This window comes from Eumetopias jubatus, unplaced genomic scaffold, assembly GCF_037043125.1.
Source record: "Eumetopias jubatus isolate StellerSeaLion01/CBP00866 unplaced genomic scaffold, mEumJub1_p1.0 scaffold_3, whole genome shotgun sequence".
NCBI classification, from domain to species: Eukaryota; Metazoa; Chordata; class Mammalia; order Carnivora; family Otariidae; genus Eumetopias; species Eumetopias jubatus.
In genome coordinates, this window is record NW_028274809.1 from 54,593,241 (window position 1) to 54,615,761 (window position 22,521).

Genomic DNA, 22,521 nt, shown 5'->3' on the forward strand with positions numbered 1-22,521 from the left:
AGACTCAAATCAAAGGAAGTATGTTTCCATCATTTAAAAGTTTTCTTTGACAATGCAGAAAGAACACACAGGGGAAAAAAATGTAATAATCCCTTTCTTCTGATGTTTTACTTTCTTAGAAAAACCAAGCCCACCCGAAAAACTTGGAGTAACAGGTATTTCCAGAGATAGTGTTTCCCTGACCTGGTTGAAGCCAGAACACGATGGTGGAAGCAGAATTGTACACTATGTCGTTGAAGCACTAGAAAAGGGACAGAAAAATTGGGTTAGATGTGCGGTGGTAAAGTCAACCCATCACATTGTTTCTGCTCTGAGGGAGAATTCTGAATACTTTTTCCGGGTGTTTGCTGAAAATCAAGCTGGTCTGAGTGACCCAAGAGAGCTTCTGCTTCCTGTTCTTATTAAGGAACAACTAGGTATGTCAAATTTTATCTAGAAGCAAAATTTGAGATGGTTTGTACTGATGTAATTTTTAGAGACTCTTTTTCACCTTCATCTACCATATTCTTATTTTTCAGAACCACCTGAAATTGATATGAAAAATTTCCCAAGTCATACTGTTTATGTGAGAGCTGGTTCAAACCTTAAAGTTGACATTCCAATTTCTGGAAAACCACTGCCCAAAGTGACCTTAACAAGAGATGGTGTCCCCCTAAAGGCAACCATGAGATTTAATACTGAAGTTACTGCTGAGAACCTGACCATCAATCTCAAAGAAAGCGTTACCACTGATGCTGGAAGATACGAGATCACTGCTGCCAACTCCAGTGGAACAACCAAAGCTTTCATTAACATCATTGTACTGGACAGGCCTGGTCCCCCAACTGGCCCTGTTGTGATTAGTGATATAACAGAAGAAAGCGTGACTCTCAAATGGGAGCCACCAAAGTATGATGGCGGAAGTCAAGTTACTAATTACATTGTACTCAAGAGAGAGACAAGTACTGCAGTATGGACTGAAGTGTCTACAACAGTTGCAAGAACCATGATTAAAATCATGAAACTTACCACAGGAGAAGAATACCAATTCCGCATCAAGGCAGAAAACCGCTTCGGCATCAGTGATCACATAGATTCAGCATGTGTGGTTGTCAAACTACCATACAGTAAGTTGCAAACTTTTTAAAGATTCCAGGTTCTCATTTACATAAATGTTTTAAGTGTCTGTATTAACCTAAGGGATTTCTCTCTTTTGTAGCAACACCTGGACCACCATCTACACCATGGGTCACTAACGTTACTCGAGAAAGCATCACTGTGGGCTGGCATGAACCAGTGTCCAATGGAGGCAGTCCAGTTATAGGCTATCACCTGGAAATGAAAGACAGAAACAGTATTTTATGGCAAAAAACCAACAAATTGGTCATCCGCACAACTCACTTCAAAGTCACAACAATCAGTGCTGGACTTATTTATGAATTCAGGGTATATGCAGAAAATGCTGCTGGTGTTGGAAAACCCAGCCATCCTTCTGAACCAGTCCTAGCCATTGATGCCTGTGGTACGTATTTTTCATGAGGAGGAGGATTCAGACTACTTAAAAAATGCAAAATCTTATTTCTGCAAAACAAAATAATGTTGACACAAATTCCACTGACCTGCTTTCTCTTATTACCACAGAGCCTCCAAGAAACGTCCGTATCACTGATATTTCAAAGAACTCTGTCAGCCTTTCATGGCAACAACCAGCTTTCGATGGAGGAAGCAAGATTACAGGCTACATTGTTGAGAGACGAGACCTTCCAGATGGCAGATGGACCAAGGCCAGCTTCACCAATGTTATCGAGACTCAATTCGTCGTCTCTGGCTTAACTCAGAATTCTCAGTATGAATTCCGTGTCTTTGCTAGGAATGCCGTTGGTTCAGTCAGCAATCCATCTGAGGTTGTAGGGCCCATTACATGCATTGATTCTTATGGTAAGCATTTTTAGAACGTTGAATCCCAACAGCAATTTAACCCAATATTTTTCCATACTTTTTCTGGTCCTAATCTATAGAATATTTTTTACTATGCACCTTAATTAGATATTTAGAAGAAAGTATATGAACCAGCTGGGAGTCTCAGGAGAATTCTTTAATCTCTCCTGGTCTCTTAACTGTAAAATGTGAGATTTGGACTACAGGATATCTAAAGTCCCTTCCAAATTCAACCTTTTAGAATTCTTTGATTGTATGAGTTGGTGCTTTCCCTTTTCTATTTTAAACTATCAGAGTCAATAATTAAAACCATGGTTGAATGCCCAGAGAATATTCCTCTTAAATAACTAAAAGACCAAAGAGAGGCATTAATGATGATAGTATTAGCAGTAGCTAACATTTACTGGGTATTTTTCATGAATTCTCTCCCTTAATTCTAACAACCCTAACATTAGCCCATTTTATAGAACAGAAACTGAGGTTTAGAGTGCTTATGTAACTTCCCTAATATGGAGCAGCTCATTGGTGTAGAGTGGGAATTCAAAAAGACTCTAGAACTCTCTCTACGTTGTTGTCATCCTAACACACACATACTTGGCCATTCTGGAAAATCAGGAACACATTCAACTCAACAGTGGTTTCAAAATTAAAATTTCATGAGGGTCAGGTACCCAGTAACACATTCTCTAAAAGTTCCCTGTGTTGAAGGAGTCTCTCTGATATTGGGCAAAAGTATCCACTCCTGTCCTCATGCTCAGAATCCCAGGGCTGCTCTTTATGAATCAGGCTTTGTGGACACTGTTGTAAGACTGTGAAGCAAGTCAAACTTAGTTCTGTATCTCAAAAGTTCTAAGCAGCCTGGCAGAAAATCTGTCCAGTGAAATACAGAGCTCTGTGAGTAAAGAATTCAGACTTCAAGGGTCAGACATGAACGGCCTACAGTTGGATGTCAGTGAACTGGGAAGGGAAAATAGCAAGAATAGGAGGTAGTCAGAGGAAAAGAAAGGAGAACCTAGAAGGAGAGAAAATGTATAATGCAGCTTCTTCAGGGTGTTCTCACTACCATATCCCATTTTGTCCCTGGAATTAAACACCTGATAGACTTTAAAATACATTTCAAAGGCATTGAAGTCCCTGTGTGATTACTGCAGTGTTACTGGAGGACAGAGCTTCCTCACAACCTTTTTTCCCCATCTGGGATAAAAGCATGGCTTGTAAAATTTAAAGTTTAAATAGTAAGTAAATAAAATTAGAACCACTATATACATATATATTACTTAATAAAAGCCAGTGACCTTACTTTGAAGTTGCAATTATTTTTTCCATCCTTGTGGTCTTTTAAATATTTCTCATCTGTTTTTCCTACAGGTGGACCCGTAATTGATTTGCCTCTAGAATACACAGAAGTTGTCAAATACAGAGCAGGTACATCTGTGAAGCTCAGAGCTGGCATTTCTGGCAAACCTGCGCCTACAATTGAGTGGTATAAAGATGATAAAGAGTTACAAACCAGCACACTGGTGTGTGTCGAAAATACCACCGACCTTGCATCTATACTCATCAAAGATGCAAGTCGCCTGAATAGTGGAAGCTATGAACTAAAACTAAGGAACGCCATGGGCTCAGCCTCAGCCACCATCAGAGTACAGATCCTTGGTAGGTGCTGATTATAGGCCGTCATATTTTGTTTGCCTAAAACTTAGCAATTTTAAATTAGTAGCCTCTTAAAAAGTACTGACATATTGTTATTCTTTCGTTCACAGACAAACCAGGACCTCCAGGTGGTCCCCTTGAATTTAAGACGGTCACTGCTGAAAAAATAACCCTTCTCTGGCGCCCTCCAGCGGATGATGGTGGTGCAAAAATCACTCACTACATCGTGGAAAAACGTGAGACAAGCCGCGTAGTATGGTCTATGGTGTCTGAAAATTTGGAAGAGTGCATCATAACCACCACCAAAATTATCAAAGGAAATGAATACATCTTCCGGGTTCGAGCCGTGAACAAATATGGAATTGGTGATCCACTGGAATCTGATCCAGTGGTAGCAAAGAATGCCTTTGGTGAGACATGACTTCATTAGGAAACTGAAATCAAATGCTTGAAATTTTTCAAATGAACTATTCTGCTAGCTTCTATGTTTTCTTAGAATGATTTTCTTAGAATGTTTTCTTTTGTCTCACATCTCCCCTCGCTGTCCTCTTTGTCACAAGGGAAAGGATAGTCAGTGAAACTAATATTCTTACATAGGATTTGAAGATTGAAAAGTAGAATTTATCAATGATGTCGATCCTTCAAACTCATTTTCCTTCTCCTTTCTAAATAGTTACTCCTGGGCCTCCAGGCGTACCGGAGGTGACCAAGATTACCAAGAATTCAATGACTGTTGTCTGGAGCAGGCCAGTTGCAGATGGTGGTAGTGAAGTAAGTGGCTACTACCTTGAGAAAAGAGACAAGAAGAGCCTGGGATGGTTTAAAGTCTTAAAGGAGACTATCCGTGACACCAGAGAGAAAGTTACCGGCCTAACGGAAAACAGTGACTACCAATACCGAGTTTGCGCTGTAAATGCTGCTGGTCAGGGTCCATTTTCTGAACCGTCTGACTTCTACAAAGCTGCTGATCCTATCGGTAAGTGCTCATAAATGCAGCATCTTCACCTATGTCTCCTTCATGTCCCTCAATTGTACATGATCGTGTAATTACTCTATTCTGAATGGTCATTCCAGACCCTCCAGGCCCACCAGCTAAGATAAGAATAGCAGATTCAACCAAATCCTCCATCACTCTTGGCTGGAGTAAACCCGTCTATGACGGAGGCAGTGCTGTTACTGGATATGTTGTCGCGATGAGACAAGGAGAGGAAGAGGGATGGACTGTTGTCTCTACCAAGGGAGAGGTCAGAACTACAGAATATGTGGTATCAAACCTCACACCTGGAGTCAACTACTACTTCCAGGTATCTGCTGTAAACTGTGCTGGACAAGGAGAACCTATAGAAATGACTGAACCTGTACAAGCTAAAGATATACTTGGTATGTTCCTACCGGTATGGTTGTGTTTTGTTTTGTTTTGCTTTTTATGAGAGTGCTTCTTAGGAAATCATTCATTTTCTTGCTTTAAAATTCAAAATATATGTCCATTTTATGTCTACAGAGGAACCAGAGATCGACCTCGATGTGGCTCTCAGAACCTCTGTTATAGCTAAAGCTGGTGAAGATGTACAAGTGTTGATTCCCTTTAAAGGCCGACCTCCACCTACTGTAACATGGAGAAAAGATGAGAAGAATCTCGGCAGTGATGCCAGATACAACATTCAAAACACCGATTCATCTTCGTTACTCATGATTCCTCAAGTCACTCGCAGTGATACAGGAAAATACATTCTCACAATAGAAAACGGTGTTGGTCAACCAAAGTCTTTGACTGTGAGTGTTAAGGTGCTTGATACACCAGCTGCCTGCCAGAAACTACAGGTGAAACATGTTTCTCGAGGCACAGTCACTTTGTTCTGGGATCCTCCTCTCATTGATGGAGGATCTCCCATAATTAATTATGTCATTGAAAAGAGAGATGCCACCAAGAGAACATGGTCTTCAGTGTCACACAAATGTACCGGTACATCCTTTAAGATAACAGATTTGTCAGAGAAAACTCCATTCTTCTTCAGAGTTCTTGCAGAAAATGAAATTGGAATTGGGGAACCCTGTGAAACTACAGAGCCAGTGAAGCCTGCTGAAGTCCCGGCTCCTATCCGTGATCTGTCAGTGAAAGACTCAACAAAGACTTCTGTTACCCTGAGCTGGACCAAGCCTGACTTTGATGGTGGTAGCGTCATCACAGAATATATTGTGGAAAGGAAAGGTAAAGGTGAAAAAACATGGTCACATGCTGGCACAAGTAAGACCTGTGAAATTGAAGTTAGCCAACTTAAGGAACAGTCAGTCCTGGAATTCAGAGTGTCTGCCAAAAATGAGAAAGGACTGAGTGATGCTGTCACTATTGGGCCAATTACAGTGAAAGAACTTGTAATTACACCTGAAGTTGACCTGTCAGATATCCCAGAGGCAAAAGTCGCTGTGAGAATTGGGCATAATGTGCACCTTGAATTACCTTATAAAGGAAAACCCAAACCATCTATCAGTTGGCTGAAAGATGGTTTGCCATTGAAAGAAAGCGAGTATGTTCGTTTCAGTAAAACCGAAAACAAAATTACTTTGAGTATTAAGAATGTCAAGAAAGAGAATGGAGGGAAATACACCCTTATTCTCGATAATGCAGTTTGTAGAAACTCATATCCCATTACAATCATCACCCTTGGCCCACCATCAAAGCCCAAAGGGCCCATTCGATTTGACGAAATCAAGGCTGACAGTGTCATCACGTCATGGGACATGCCTGAAGATGATGGAGGAGGAGAAATTACCTGTTACAGCATTGAGAAGCGGGAAGCTTCACAAACTAATTGGAAGATGGTGTGTTCAAGTGTTGCCAGGACAACTTTCAAAGTTCCTAATCTAGTCAAAGATGCTGAATACCAGTTTAGGGTTAGGGCGGAAAATAGATACGGAGTCAGCCAGCCACTTGTCTCAAACATTATTGTGGCAAAACACCAGTTCAGGATTCCTGGCCCCCCAGGAAAGCCAGTTGTATACAACGTGACTTCTGATGGCATGTCACTAACTTGGGATGCTCCAGTTTATGATGGTGGTTCAGAAGTTACTGGATTCCACGTTGAAAAGAAAGAGAGAAATAGCATCCTCTGGCAAAGAATTAATACATCACCAATATCTGGAAGAGAATATAGAGCTACTGGACTAATGGAAGGCCTAGATTACCAGTTCCGTGTATATGCTGAAAATTCTGCTGGCCTAAGCTCGCCCAGTGACCCAAGCAAATTTACTTTAGCTGTTTCTCCAGTAGGTAAGTAACTGAGTATTATTCTAATATATTTAATTCAGCAACTGAATTTCTTACTAACAAGTAAATCAAACACAGCTTTTCTTCCACATATCGCCTTCTCACCTGCCTTCTGTCCACTACAGAGCTGGTCAAGTAAAGCAAAGGGGATGATTTTAAGTCAGTCTAATAAAGTAATTTAAAGTTCTTTTTAAATCTTAGCTACAAAAAAAAAATTGAAATTAAAATGAGCTCAGGGGATTTATTCATTTTTTCCTTCCACTGTGAAGGAGCTGATGACAGAAATGGATTACAGAAATGATACTGTTAATTTCCATATAATTTTTTAGACCCACCTGGCACTCCTGACTACATTGACGTCACCCGGGAAACCATCACACTTAAATGGAACCCACCATTGAGGGATGGAGGCAGTAAGATTGTGGCCTACAGCATTGAGAAACGGCAAGGGAGTGATCGTTGGGTCAGATGCAACTTTACTGATGTCAGTGAATGTCAGTACACAGTCACGGGACTTAGTCCTGGGGATCGATATGAGTTCAGAATAATTGCAAGAAATGCCATTGGTACTATAAGTCCGCCCTCGCAGTCTTCTGGCGTTATCATGACAAGAGACGAAAACGGTAAGCATTTACAACTGATCTCCGAATATGCTTAAAAGCATTCACATTTTTTAAAGATCCTTTAGGCCCCTATTATGTAAAAGGGGAACAGGAACAGCATTTCATACAGATTACCCAGGGTTGTTATGTGGATGAATTAGATTTTCTACCTTTCAGATAAAAAGAAGAAAAATAAAAGCTAATTGGCATCAATTCTTTTTACCATGGCTATCATCTCACTCTGTTCCCATATAAATAGCATGCAAATGGGAATGAGGTTTTTAGTTTTGTAATTCCAGTCATTTATAATAAAGAAAAACACTCTCAAGAATAACTGTCCAGCTTTACTGAAGTTAGTAAAATACAACATACACCCAGTGTTACAGTCATCACCTTGCTTGAGTGCAACTGATGACCTCTTACAGGAACTTGTTTGAATATACAACAGCTTTAGGAAGGAAATGATTTATAAATGTTTTCTTCTTACAAATGGCAATGCGAGATTAATAATATAACAGACATAAAAAGGGAATAACCTGATAGCACGCAGATGTTCAGCCCCGTAATCTAAATTCTCAATTATCCATCCTGCTTTCACAGTAGCCTTTGGTAACACAGGATAAACATTACCCTTCCAAGCTTTAGGATATGGTGCTAATGTAAAACATGCTTATGTTTTTATTTAGCCAAACTAATGCATAGTATTTCTATTTCTTTTATAGTTCCACCAACTGTAGAGTTTGGCCCTGAGTACTTTGATGGTCTCATTATTAAGTCTGGAGAAAGCCTTAGGATTAAAGCTTTGGTGCAGGGACGGCCAGTACCTCGAGTAACTTGGTTTAAAGATGGAGTAGAAATTGAAAAGAAGATGAATATGGAAATAACTGATGTCCTAGGATCCACCAGCCTTTTCGTTAGACATGCTACCCGAGACCATCGTGGTGTATATAGTGTGGAAGCCAAAAATGCATCTGGCTCCTCAAAAGCAGAAATTACAGTGAAAGTACAAGGTACTTCTGAAATAACTTCTTAATCTTACAATTTACAGGACTTAGGTTAGAGACATGCCTGACTACATTTTTAAGGGGCAAGGAAAAATAAACTAACTCTGGAACCTTTTTCTTATAGATACACCAGGAAAAGTAGTTGGACCAATAAGGTTCACCAATATTACCGGCGAGAAGATGACCCTGTGGTGGGATGCTCCTCTCAATGACGGCTGTGCACCCGTCACTCACTACATCATTGAAAAACGGGAAACCAGCAGACTTGCTTGGGCACTAATTGAGGATAATTGTCAAGCCCACAGCTATACTGCCACTAAACTAATAACTGGCAATGAATACCAATTCCGTGTTTCTGCAGTTAACAAGTTTGGTGTTGGGAGGCCACTTGATTCTGACCCAGTGGTTGCTCAAATACAATACAGTAAGTATCTGTTTTTACCAAGTGGTGCTATGTCGTAAGATTAACTTCCAACCAACATGTCTAACTTGTCTTCATTTTACAGCTGTTCCCGATGCCCCTGGCACTCCAGAACCTAGTAATGTAACAGGCAATAGCATTACCCTGACATGGGCAAGGCCAGAATCAGATGGTGGCAATGAAATTCAACAATATATCCTTGAAAGGAGAGAAAAGAAAAGCACACGATGGGTAAAAGTGATCAGCAAAAGACCAATCTCTGAGACAAGATTCAAAGTCACTGGTCTGATAGAGGGTAACGAGTATGAATTCCATGTCATGGCTGAAAATGCTGCAGGAGTAGGACCTGCAAGTGGTATCTCAAGACTAATCAAATGTAGAGAGCCAGTCAGCCCACCAAGTGCTCCCACGGTGGTCAAAGTGACAGACACATCCAAGACAACTGTGAGCTTAGAATGGTCTAAGCCAGTGTTTGATGGCGGCATGGAAATAATTGGATATATTATTGAAATGTGCAAAGCTGACTTAGGAGACTGGCACAAGGTAAATGCAGAGGCATGTGTGAAAACAAGATATACAGTCACTGATCTACAGGCAGGTGAAGAATACAAATTCCGGGTTAGTGCTATCAATGGTGCTGGAAAAGGAGAGAGCAGTGAAGTGAGTGGCACAATTAAAGCAGTTGACCGATTAGCAGCTCCTGAGTTAGATATCGATGCAAACTTCAAGCAGACCCATATTGTTAGAGCTGGGGCCAGCATTCGCCTCTTCATTGCCTACCAGGGTAGACCTACTCCTACAGCTGTATGGACCAAACCTGACTCCAACCTTAGCATTCGGGCTGATATCCACACAACAGACTCCTTCAGCACCCTCACTGTGGAAAACTGCAACAGAAATGATGCAGGGAAATACACCCTTACTGTAGAAAACAACAGTGGTAGTAAATCAATCACATTCACTGTAAAGGTGCTAGACACTCCGGGCCCACCAGGCCCAATCACTTTCAAGGATGTGACCCGCGGAACTGTTACACTGATGTGGGATGCTCCTATCCTTGATGGTGGTGCCCGAATCCATCATTATGTGGTAGAAAAACGAGAAGCAAGTCGTCGTAGCTGGCAGGCTATCAGTGAAAAATGCACTCGTCAGATCCTCAAGGTCAGTGACCTGGCAGAAGGCGTTCCATACTATTTCCGTGTTTCTGCAGAAAATGAGTATGGTGTGGGTGAACCCTATGAAATGCCAGAACCAATCGTAGCCACAGAACAGCCTGCTCCCCCTAAGAGACTTGATATCATTGACAGAAGCAAATCCTCTGCAGTCTTAGCTTGGCTTAAACCTGACCATGATGGAGGCAGCCGGATCACTGGCTACCTTCTCGAAATGAGACAAAAGGGATCTGACTTCTGGGTTGAGGCTGGTCGCACCAAACAGCTGACTTTCACAGTTGAGCACCTGGTTGAGAACACTGAATATGAATTCCGTGTGAAGGCCAAGAATGATGCTGGCTACAGTGAACCCAGGGAAGCCTTCTCCTCTGTCATCATCAAGGAGCCTCAAATTGAGCCCACTGCTGATCTCACTGGAATTACTAATCAGCTCATAACTTGCAAAGCAGGAAGCACATTTACCATTGATGTCCCAATCACTGGTCGTCCTGCTCCCAAAGTAACATGGAAGCTTGAAGAAATGAGACTTAAGGAGACAGATCGAGTGAGTATCACAACAACAAAAGACAGAACCACCCTGTCTGTAAAGGATAGTATGAGAGGTGACTCTGGAAGATACTTCTTGACCCTGGAAAACACAGCTGGTGTTAAAACATTTACCATCACAGTTGTGGTCATTGGAAGGCCAGGTCCAGTAACTGGCCCCATTGAGGTCTCATCTGTCTCAGCTGAATCATGTGTCCTGTCATGGGCTGAACCTAAAGATGATGGAGGTACTGACATTACTAATTACATAGTTGAAAAGCGTGAATCGGGCACAACAGCTTGGCAGCTTGTCAATTCCAGTGTCAAGCGCACTCAGATTAAAGTCACTCATCTCACAAAATACATGGAATATTCTTTCCGTGTCAGTTCGGAGAACAGATTTGGTGTCAGCAAGCCTCTAGAATCAGCACCAATAATTGCTGAGCATCCATTCGGTAAGAAAAATAAAAATATTTCAAACTCCATTAAGTATTTCCCCTGAATTTTATAAAATTGTATTCATATTTCATACCTTTGTTTATATTTAGTCCCACCAAGTGCTCCTACCAGACCTGAAGTTTACCACGTGTCTGCCAATGCCATGTCTATTCGTTGGGAAGAACCTTACCATGATGGTGGCAGTAAGATCATTGGCTACTGGGTTGAGAAGAAAGAACGTAACACCATTCTTTGGGTGAAAGAAAACAAAGTGCCATGCTTAGAGTGCAACTACAAAGTGAGTGGCTTGGTAGAAGGACTAGAATACCAGTTCAGAACATACGCACTCAATGCCGCAGGTGTTAGCAAAGCCAGTGAAGCCTCAAGACCTATGATGGCTCAAAACCCAGTTGGTATGTATTAAAACTGAATGGCTATATTTGTTTATTATCATCATCATCATTATTGACATTAGAATTCAGAGTTGTATTTTTTTAACTTGACTTTTGCATCCCTTCCAGATGCACCAGGAAGACCAGAGGTGACAGATGTCACAAGATCAACAGTGTCACTGATTTGGTCTGCCCCAGTGTATGACGGTGGCAGCAAGGTTGTGGGCTACATTGTAGAGCGTAAGCCGGTCAGTGAGGTTGGAGATGGTCGCTGGCTAAAGTGCAACTATACCATTGTATCTGACAATTTCTTCACTGTGACGGCTCTCAGTGAAGGAGACACTTACGAATTCCGTGTGTTGGCTAAGAACGCAGCAGGAGTCATTAGCAAAGGATCAGAATCTACAGGCCCTGTCACTTGCAGAGATGAATATGGTAAAATAAATAAATAAATAAATAATAATCAATGTACTCCTTTTAAATGATCACAATTTTTGTGAAAATGAACTGTCATATTTATTCATATCCATTTTGCCTGTGACAGCTCCACCCAAAGCTGAATTGGATGCCAGATTACAGGGTGATCTGGTTACCATCAGAGCAGGCTCGGATCTTGTCCTTGATGCTGCAGTTGGTGGCAAACCTGAACCCAAAATTATCTGGACCAAAGGGGACAAGGAACTAGATCTCTGTGAAAAAGTCTCTTTGCAGTATACAGGCAAACGAGCAACTGCTGTGATCAAGTTCTGTGACAGAAGTGACAGTGGAAAATACACATTAACAGTGAAGAATGCCAGTGGGACCAAGGCCGTGTCTGTCATGGTCAAAGTTCTTGGTAAGCATGTCAAATGTTCTTTTATTTTTTATAGAATTTTCAAGTGTGGAGAAAAAAAAAAGATCTGAATCATTGCTTGCCACTGACACCTGTTTCAGATTCCCCTGGCCCATGTGGAAAGTTCACTGTCAGCAGAGTAACAGAGGAAAAGTGCACTTTAGCCTGGAGCCTTCCTCAGGAAGATGGAGGGGCAGAAATAACTCACTACATCGTGGAAAGACGAGAGACTAGCAGGCTCAACTGGGTGATCGTCGAAGGCGAATGCCCAACCCTGTCCCATGTAGTTACCAGACTCATTAAGAACAATGAATACATATTCCGAGTGCGGGCGGTGAACAAATATGGCCCTGGTGTGCCTGTTGAATCAGAGCCAATTGTAGCCAGAAACTCATTCAGTGAGTATGAATACTTTGAAACAACTTGGTAGTTAAATATAATGGGATCGGGGGAGAGGGGGACATTTCTATCAATAGTGATTTTGTGTAATTCTGACCACCCTCATTTTCATAAAAATATAAACAGCTATTCCATCACAACCGGGCATACCTGAAGAAGTTGGGGCCGGCAAAGAGCATATCATCATTCAGTGGACAAAACCTGAATCTGATGGTGGTAATGAGATCAACAACTACCTAGTAGACAAACGTGAGAAAAAGAGCTTGCGCTGGACACGTGTCAACAAAGACTATGTGGTATATGACACGAGGCTGAAGGTGACTGGCCTCATGGAAGGTTGTGATTACCAGTTCCGGGTCACTGCGGTGAATGCTGCTGGTAACAGTGAACCCAGCGAAGCTTCCAACTTTATCTCATGCCGAGAACCATCATGTGAGTTCCAAGAATCACACATAAGCCATCAAAACCATGTTACAAATAATTTTCCAATATACCATTTCCAAGAACCTCTGGAATTTATGAATGATCTAGAAAAGCATATGCTTATTAGAGGGATCTTAAATACAGCTAAGCCAGAACATTTTAACCATACTTCTGTTGATAAGTTAGCAGTTACGTTGCTAAAAATTATCGCAGTATTTTCCAGCCTATGAAAAAATTATTTTACTACCAATATGAAAGAGATTTTATAAATATTGTGGTGTAGTGATAATAATTACTAAAAAGAAAAAAAATGTCTCTTTTAAGAAGAGCATAAAGGTTAGTATTCTAATAAGTGCCTAACAAAATTATTGTCACAAGAGCTTCAAAAATAAGTGGCAAATCCTTGTACAGAGTTTGAGCCCAATGACTAAAAAGAATATACCATTGTGACTGAATAGGGGAAGAAGAAACCACTTCCTGTACTCATTAGAAACACAGAGGTGACAAGTGATATTAACCCTGTGAAAGCTGAGCAACTAAGGAAAAGTCCCTGAGAACAGGTATTTTAAGCAATGAGCTGGGCTAGAAGAATCCAACATAGCTGGTCAAAGTAGCAGGAAAAAACCATCTATCTTTCTAAAGAAATGTAATTTTTAAAATAAAATAATAATGATGTTGATAATGATATAGCATACAGCACTGTCCTATAATATCAGAGGAGCCCAGTTACACAGATTATCTTGGTGAGTGTGGACAAAGAACAAAAATGCCTTACTCTTCTGGGGGAGGGAGAATCAGAAGAAAGGAAGGTGACTACATACTTGTGGGTTAAGATGCAGCGATCATAGGGTAACTCGTATTTCTTATGGCCCATAAGGATACATCTTCAATGAATCCTTTTTTTTTTAATTTTAATCCTTTACTACACTATAAAAAGACCTTTTAAAATATTGAGTTTAATAAATCACAGGGGTTTTTTCCCCCCTAAACCTTATTAAAAGACCTTTTGAAATACTGGGGTGGGGGGGCGAGAAGAACAATGTCTTTGTGAGTCTTAAAAACCAAAAATATAAACCTCAAAGCTTCCTTATTTGTATAATGTCCAAATCCCCCTTTTTAAATTCCACAGATACCCCTGGACCACCTTCTGCTCCAAGAGTTGTGGATACCACCAAGTCCAGCATTAGTTTGGCATGGACCAAGCCCATGTATGATGGTGGCATTGACATCATGGGATATGTTCTTGAAATGCAAGAGAAGGATACTGATCACTGGTACCGAGTGCATACCAATGCCACAATAAGAAATACTGAATTCACTGTGCCAGACCTTAAAATGGGCCAGAAATACTCCTTCAGGGTTGCTGCTGTGAATGCGAAGGGTATGAGTGAATACAGTGAGTCAACTGCTGAAATTGAGCCTGTGGAAAGACTAGGTATTTATAATATAAGCTTTTAGGTGAATTATTGTCTCATCACACCTGTTCGTGAATTAAGTTTTGACATTTACTTTCCAGAAATACCAGACCTAGAGCTTGCAGATGACTTAAAGAAGACTGTGACCATCAGAGCTGGGGCCTCATTGCGCCTGATGGTGTCTGTATCTGGAAGACCACCTCCCGTCATCACATGGAGCAAGAAGGGCATTGACCTTGCAAACAGGGCAATTATTGACACCACTGACAGCTACTCTTTACTTATTGTGGACAAAGTTAACCGGTATGATGCTGGAAAATACACTATTGAAGCCGAAAATCAATCTGGCAAGAAATCAGCAACAGTCCTTGTTAAAGTATATGGTAAGTATTGGTCTTAAAATTGACTGTGCTGTGAGTAGATCTCTTAGAAAAAAATACCCCTTGACCTAGGATCACCTCTCTAGAGAGAAACCATGTTGAATACGTGTTCCTGGAAGACACAAAACAAAAAGCTATCAAGCAACCGGCAAATAAGTATGAATCTTACATTCTGTTTTTTTAGATACTCCTGGTCCCTGTCCTTCGGTGAGAGTTAAAGAAGTATCAAGAGATTCTGTGACCATTACCTGGGAAATTCCCACAATTGACGGTGGAGCTCCTGTCAACAATTACATTATTGAGAAGCGTGAAGCTGCCATGAGAGCATTCAAAACAGTAACTACCAAATGCAGCAAGACGCTTTACCGAATTTCCGGACTTGTAGAAGGAACCATGTACTATTTCCGAGTGTTGCCAGAAAACATTTATGGCATTGGGGAACCCTGTGAAACATCTGATGCAGTTCTGGTCTCAGAAGTACCTCTGGTGCCTACAAAGCTAGAAGTGGTCGATGTCACCAAATCAACTGTCACTCTGGCCTGGGAAAAACCACTCTATGATGGTGGCAGCCGACTCACTGGATATGTTCTTGAGGCCTGCAAAGCTGGCACCGAGAGATGGATGAAGGTTGTCACCTTAAAACCCACCGTCCTAGAGCACACTGTTATTTCCTTAAATGAAGGTGAACAGTACCTATTCAGAGTAAGGGCACAAAATGAGAAAGGCGTGTCGGAACCAAGAGAGATCATCACAGCCGTGACTATACAAGACCTCAGAGGTATGTACCACATCACCAAAAACATCAATAATAGTGAAGTAAAAGAAAACATTCTGAATTCATGATACTTTGTCATTAGAAACAATGCTTAAGAATTAAAGGCCTACTTTCTTTCTCCTAGTGTTGCCAACAATTGATCTTTCTACAATGCCTCAGAAGACCATTCATGTCCCAGCCGGCAGACCAGTGGAGCTTGTGATACCCATCGCCGGTCGTCCACCACCTGCTGCTTCCTGGTTCTTTGCTGGTTCTAAACTAAGAGAATCAGAGCGTGTCACAGTTGAAACTCACACTAAAGTAGCTAAATTAACCATCCGTGAAACCACTATCAGAGATACTGGAGAATACACGCTTGAATTGAAGAATGTAACTGGAACTACTTCAGAGACCATCAAAGTTATCATTCTTGGTAAGGATGTGTGACAAAGACACATATATGCAAGTTGTTGATGTTCAGTCACCCAGTTGTGATCTGAAGTGAAAATTAATTTCCCGGATTTCTTTCTCTTTCATAGATAAGCCTGGTCCTCCAACTGGGCCTATTAAGATTGATGAAATTGATGCTACTTCAATTACCATTTCCTGGGAACCACCTGAATTGGATGGTGGCGCTCCACTGAGCGGTTATGTGGTAGAACAGCGTGATGCCCATCGTCCAGGATGGCTGCCAGTATCTGAATCAGTGACTAGACAGACTTTTAAGTTTACCAGACTCACTGAAGGAAATGAGTATGTGTTCCGCGTGGCTGCAACAAACCGCTTCGGGATTGGCTCTTACTTGCAGTCTGAGGTCATAGAATGTCGCAGCAGCATCAGTAAGTCCTTCGACCTTTCAGGCCACCATTCTCCCCACCTGATTCTGAACGTGAACAGAAGGGAATCTGTTTTTACTATGTCGTAAGGAAAAAGAGGTCCCAAAATTCACCCCAGGGTCTTTCTAAGGTTTCTAAATTTTCCTGGAGATTTTCAACATGGTTAATGTTTTTTTTTTTTTTAATGAAAAAGAGGAAGGAGAAAAGGAGGGATGGAGACAGGAGGGACTGGCTAGGTTATAGTGAGAAAAAAATACAGAATGCATGCTTAATAAGTGTTTATACAATTGAAGAAAATGAGGAATCTCAAGAAAAGTACAAAAATTAGAAAAATAGTCACAAGTCTTACATGCTATTTAAAAAGCTAAGACATACTGGGCGCCTGGGGGCTCAGTTGGTTAAGCGACTGCCTTCGGCTCAGGTCATGATCCTGGAGTCCCGGGATCGAGTCCCACATCGGGCTCCCTACTCAGCAGGGAGTCTGCTTCTCCCTCTGACCCTCCCCCCTCTCATGTACTCTCTCTCTCTCTCTCTCATCCTCTCTCAAAATAAATAATAAATAAATCTTTAAAAAAAAAAAAGCTAAGACATACTTACAGAAATGTGTGAGTCTTTATTTTAATGTATTCTCATTGCCATAATGTGTTTACCTCTGTTTTACTGAAGGTATTCCTGGACCTCCAGAAACATTACAAATATTTGATGTCTCCCGTGATGGCATGACACTGACTTGGTACCCACCAGAAAACGATGGTGGCTCCCAAGTGACTGGATATGTTATCGAGCGCAAAGAAGTGAGAGCAGATCGATGGGTCCGTGTAAATAAAGTACCAGTGACAATGACACGGTACCGTTCCACTGGCCTTATTGAAGGCTTAGAATATGAACACCGTGTCACAGCCATTAATGTGAGAGGGACTGGGAAACCAAGTCGTCCTTCCAAACCCATCGTTGCCATGGATCCAATTGGTAAATACATTGTGTATAGGTCAATTTTTTGAGGTATAATTTAAATGTAGTAAAATTTATCCTTCTGAAATATGTAATTCTAAGTTTTGAAAAGGTCCTGTTGTATAAGCACCACACCAGTCAAAATACAGAATTCTTCCATCAGCCCCAAAAGTTCATTTGTGGATACCCTCCCCACTCCAGCCCCTAGCAGCTTTGGGCAAGTAACTTTTTATAGTCTCCTCTTGAATCTATTTCCCATTCTTTAAAAAGGGACTTATAATTCATGCCCTATATCAGTGTTTAATTCTTTGAATAAGTTAATATTTCTGAAAGCACTTTAAAATCTGATGATAAATGTAAGATGGTAGTAGTGATCATAAACAAAGCACATTTAAGACAAAGGAAAAAGCCAAGAGCTTTAAGTATTTTTAACTGATAAAAATGAATAAAATTTTAACAAAAAACTGTATTCTAATGCTAACAGTCCATGTTTACACAACTCGTTGCATGTTAGGTGGCAGAGCTGAGTTTCAGCTTTGCAGCAACAATATCTTGTTGTCTTATTCTTAACCCCAGCTCCTCCAGGAAAGCCACAAAACCCAAGAGTTACTGATACAACAAGGACATCAGTCTCCCTAGCCTGGAGTGTTCCAGAAGATGAAGGAGGATCTAAAGTCACAGGCTACTTGATTGAAATGCAAAAAGTAGATCAACATGAATGGACCAAATGTAATACCACCCCAACCAAGATTCGGGAGTATACCCTAACACATCTGCCTCAGGGCACTGAATACAGATTCCGTGTCCTAGCTTGTAATGCTGGTGGACCTGGGGAGCCCGCTGAGGTACCAGGAACAGTCAAAGTCACTGAAATGCTTGGTAAGACATATGATCACTTACTTTCTGCTAATAATTGCCTTAAGATTTATTTCTTACCATCCCCCCCACTGCCCAAAAAATGCTAATTATAACTGGCTCTTTTTTCCCCAGAATATCCTGATTATGAACTTGATGAAAGATACCAAGAAGGTATCTTTGTAAGACAAGGTGGAGTCATCAGACTTACCATACCAATCAAAGGAAAACCATTCCCAATATGTAAATGGACCAAGGAAGGCCAAGATGTTAGTAAGCGTGCCATGATTGCAACCTCTGAAACACACACTGAGCTTGTAATCAAAGAAGCAGACAGGGATGATTCTGGCACTTATGACCTGGTTCTGGAAAACAAGTGTGGCAAGAAGGCTGTCTACATCAAAGTCAGGGTGATAGGAAATCCCAACCCTCCTGAAGGGCCACTTGAATATGACGACATACAAGCTCGCTCTGTGAGGGTCAGTTGGAGACCCCCTGCCGATGATGGTGGTGCTGACATCTTAGGCTATATTCTTGAGAGACGAGAAGTGTCTAAAGCCGCCTGGTATACAATTGATTCCAGAGTCCGAGGTACATCTCTGGTGGTAAAAGGCCTCAAAGAGAACGTGGAATACCATTTCCGTGTTTCAGCTGAAAACCAGTTTGGCATAAGCAAACCCTTGAAATCTGAAGAACCAGTCATACCAAAAACACCACTGAGTAAGTACTCTTCCAACCACCACACCGTACAAAATCTTCCAGTACTCTTTCATTTTGAAATGAAAGCCATCAGCTTACAAGATATGGGACCGTACTCTTAACACACGTTTTCTACTTTATATCCATAGATCCTCCAGAGCCTCCAAGCAATCCTCCAGAAGTACTCGATGTGACCAAGAGTTCTGTCAGCCTGTCTTGGTCCCGGCCCAAAGACGACGGTGGTTCTCGAGTCACAGGCTACTACATTGAACGCAAGGAGACATCAACTGACAAGTGGGTCAGGCACAACAAGACTCAGATAACAACCACAATGTACACCGTCACTGGGCTTGTTCCTGATGCAGAGTATCAGTTCCGCATCATCGCACAGAATGATGTTGGCCTAAGCGAGACCAGCCCTGCTTCTGAACCAGTTGTTTGCAAAGATCCATTTGGTAAGGAGAGAGTTTCTAAAGGGGTTCAAACCAAAGAGGCAAGCCATCTTTGGTCTTTCTCTTTTATTTCAGCAGTAAAGCTGATTCCCTTTTCAATTGTTTTAAAAATATTTCAGATAAGCCAAGCCAACCTGGAGAACTTGAGATTCTTTCAATATCCAAAGATAGTGTCACTCTACAGTGGGAGAAACCTGAATGTGACGGTGGCAAAGAAATCCTTGGATACTGGGTTGAATATAGGCAGTCTGGAGACAGTGCCTGGAAGAAGAGCAATAAGGACCGCATCAAGGACAGACAATTCACAATAGGGGGTTTGCTGGAAGCCACTGAATATGAATTCAGGGTTTTTGCTGAGAATGAGACCGGGCTTAGCAGACCTCGAAGAACTGCTATGTCTATAAAGACTAAACTGACATGTAAGTAGCCACTAGTTCTCTGCTTATGACCTACAAACTAAGCAACGTATTGAGGCTAATTCCTCCTTTATATTAAGTAGACATACAGAAAACCTTACTGGAGAGCAAGTGTTTGGGAAGAGTGAACTCACTTTGGCATATACACACACGGGAAATAGCTGCTATGTTCTATAGGAAGTCATTCCAAGCACATAACTCAGTTGATGTTAAGTGCAGTGACCTGAGCACCTTCTTAGAGCCATTTCTCCTTCAAATGCAATGGTTTGGGATTTTTTTTATGCTTCCTAATAAGACTTGTATGGTCAACAAATGTACCCCACTTCAGTGAACCTAAGGCAAAGATTCTCTCTATAGATTTATAGGGAGAATTCTTATTTCCCCAAACCCCTAAACATTATCGATGTCTCCCAACTGTAAAGAGAAAAGTCACTCTACATAATAATGTGATGATGTGCTCACTGAATCCCTATTTGCCATAGGGCCTCAGGAAAAGCGCTATGAAATTTTTAAGAACTAGACTCATGTGTAAGTCATGGTATCTAATAGAGTGTTAGTCAAAAGGATAAATTCACTCCTGATGTACAAGGACAGAGGATTACAGATTCAGTAGTAATAATAATGCATTACTATTATCTTTCATCTTCTTCAGCTGGAGAGGCTCCAGGAGTGCGCAAAGAAATGAAGGATGTTACCACCAAGCTGGGCGAAGCTGCTCAACTGTCATGCCAGATTGTTGGAAGGCCTCTTCCTGACATTAAATGGTACCGATTTGGTAAGGAGCTGGTACAAAGCCGGAAGTACAAAATGTCTTCAGATGGACGCACACATACGCTAACAGTAATGACAGAGGAACAAGAAGATGAAGGTGTTTATACCTGCATAGCTACTAATGAGGTTGGAGAAGTAGAAACCAGTAGTAAGCTTCTCCTGCAAGCAACACCACAGTTCCATCCTGGTTACCCACTGAAAGAGAAATATTATGGTGCTGTGGGTTCGACACTTCGACTTCATGTCATGTACATTGGTCGTCCAGTACCTTCCATCACTTGGTTCTATGGCCAGAAACTTTTGCAAAACTCAGAAAACATTACTATTGAAAACACTGAGCACTATACTCATCTTGTCATGAAGAATGTCCAACGTAAGACTCATGCTGGGAAATACAAAGTTCAGCTCAGCAATGTCTTCGGAACAGTTACTGCCATCCTTGATGTGGAAATACAAGGTATTTTATTTTAGTTTTTAGTGTTTTTTTAATTTTTCAAGGAAAAAAGAGATCTCAGGCGACATACTACAAAGAAAACCACTATCATTGTATTTTCTCACAACAGATAAACCAGACAAACCCACAGGACCAATTGTGATAGAAGCTCTATTGAAGAACTCGGCAGTGATCAGCTGGAAACCACCAGCAGATGATGGAGGCTCCTGGATCACCAACTATGTGGTGGAGAAATGTGAGGCCAAGGAAGGGGCTGAATGGCAATTGGTGTCTTCAGCCATCTCAGTGACAACCTGCAGAATTGTAAACCTCACAGAAAATGCTGGCTATTACTTCCGGGTTTCAGCCCAGAACACTTTTGGCATCAGTGAGCCTCTGGAAGTTGCCTCGGTTGTGATCATTAAGAGTCCTTTTGGTAAGTACAACCCCTACAGTCTTCCTATGGCAAAATTCCATCCTTACATAGAACTCTTATTAACAGAAATAACTTTTGAAAGAAAATAGCCAAGATTCTAATAAAGTACAAGTGCATTTTATCTCATTAAAATTGAACTTTTGCACATCTACAAGGGCAAACATAAACCCTGTTCTTTAAAAATGAACTTTGTGTTTTGATAAGTTTCTTAGCATAAAGTGACCCATTTCGTTTTTCTGGAATAGCTGTTCTTAGAACTTTGGGTTCATAAGATTTTCTTTTAAAAAACTAAGCTTTTAATAAAGCTGCTTGTTTCACCTCATGACTCAAATCTTTCTGTTTCTTTGAAACAGAAAAGCCAGGTGCTCCTGGCAAACCAACTATCACTGCTCTCACAAAAGATTCTTGTGTTGTGGCTTGGAAGCCACCTGCCAGTGATGGAGGTGCAAAGATTAGAAATTACTACCTTGAGAAACGTGAGAAGAAGCAGAATAAATGGATTGCTGTGACCACAGAAGAAATTCGAGAAACTGTCTTTTCAGTGCAAAACCTTATTGAAGGTCTTGAATATGAGTTCCGTGTGAAATGTGAAAATCTAGGTGGGGAAAGTGAATGGAGTGAAATATCAGAACCTGCCACTCCCAAATCTGATGTCCCAATTCAGGCACCACACTTTAAAGAGGAACTGAGAAATCTAAATGTCAGATATCAGAGCAATGCTACTTTGGTCTGCAAAGTGACTGGTCATCCAAAACCTATTGTGAAATGGTACAGACAAGGCAAAGAAATCATTGCAGATGGATTAAAGTACAGGATTCAAGAGTTTAAGGGTGGCTACCACCAGCTCATCATTGCAAGTGTCACAGATGATGATGCCACAGTTTACCAAGTCAGAGCTACCAACCAAGGGGGATCTGTGTCTGGCACTGCCTCCTTGGAAGTAGAAGGTAAATACCTCAAATCTATAAAAATCAGTTTGGTGCTAGAAGACATATTGTTAATTAGGGTTGGGGGGGGTCGTTGCACTTAAATAGTGTTGGGTATTGCTAAATTACATTCTTTCTTCTTTTATTCTGCTGC

The 22,521-nt window shown here is 41.2% G+C and overlaps 1 protein-coding gene and 1 long non-coding RNA gene across 3 annotated transcripts in view; one reads left to right on the plus strand and one right to left on the minus strand.

The window, feature by feature from the left end:
• Window positions 1–22,521, plus strand: part of TTN (titin) — a 268,068-nt gene that overhangs the window by 236,575 nt on the left and 8,972 nt on the right. Inside the window, 31 exon segments of the mRNA XM_028121746.2 lie at window positions 120–416; window positions 519–1,106; window positions 1,199–1,501; window positions 1,621–1,917; window positions 3,286–3,573; window positions 3,681–3,980; window positions 4,244–4,546; window positions 4,645–4,950; window positions 5,072–6,838; window positions 7,165–7,458; window positions 8,160–8,447; window positions 8,566–8,865; window positions 8,948–11,014; window positions 11,108–11,410; window positions 11,519–11,824; window positions 11,934–12,224; window positions 12,323–12,619; window positions 12,747–13,052; window positions 14,173–14,478; window positions 14,560–14,841; window positions 15,023–15,616; window positions 15,738–16,025; window positions 16,132–16,431; window positions 17,095–17,397; window positions 17,956–18,258; window positions 18,370–18,954; window positions 19,083–19,388; window positions 19,505–19,804; window positions 20,454–21,029; window positions 21,136–21,441; window positions 21,795–22,388. Of these exon segments, the coding sequence (XP_027977547.2) occupies window positions 120–416; window positions 519–1,106; window positions 1,199–1,501; window positions 1,621–1,917; window positions 3,286–3,573; window positions 3,681–3,980; window positions 4,244–4,546; window positions 4,645–4,950; window positions 5,072–6,838; window positions 7,165–7,458; window positions 8,160–8,447; window positions 8,566–8,865; window positions 8,948–11,014; window positions 11,108–11,410; window positions 11,519–11,824; window positions 11,934–12,224; window positions 12,323–12,619; window positions 12,747–13,052; window positions 14,173–14,478; window positions 14,560–14,841; window positions 15,023–15,616; window positions 15,738–16,025; window positions 16,132–16,431; window positions 17,095–17,397; window positions 17,956–18,258; window positions 18,370–18,954; window positions 19,083–19,388; window positions 19,505–19,804; window positions 20,454–21,029; window positions 21,136–21,441; window positions 21,795–22,388 (13,944 nt within the window).
• Window positions 1–22,521, minus strand: part of LOC114223053 (uncharacterized) — an 87,871-nt gene that overhangs the window by 51,787 nt on the left and 13,563 nt on the right. The gene's annotated exons all lie outside the window — the stretch shown is intronic.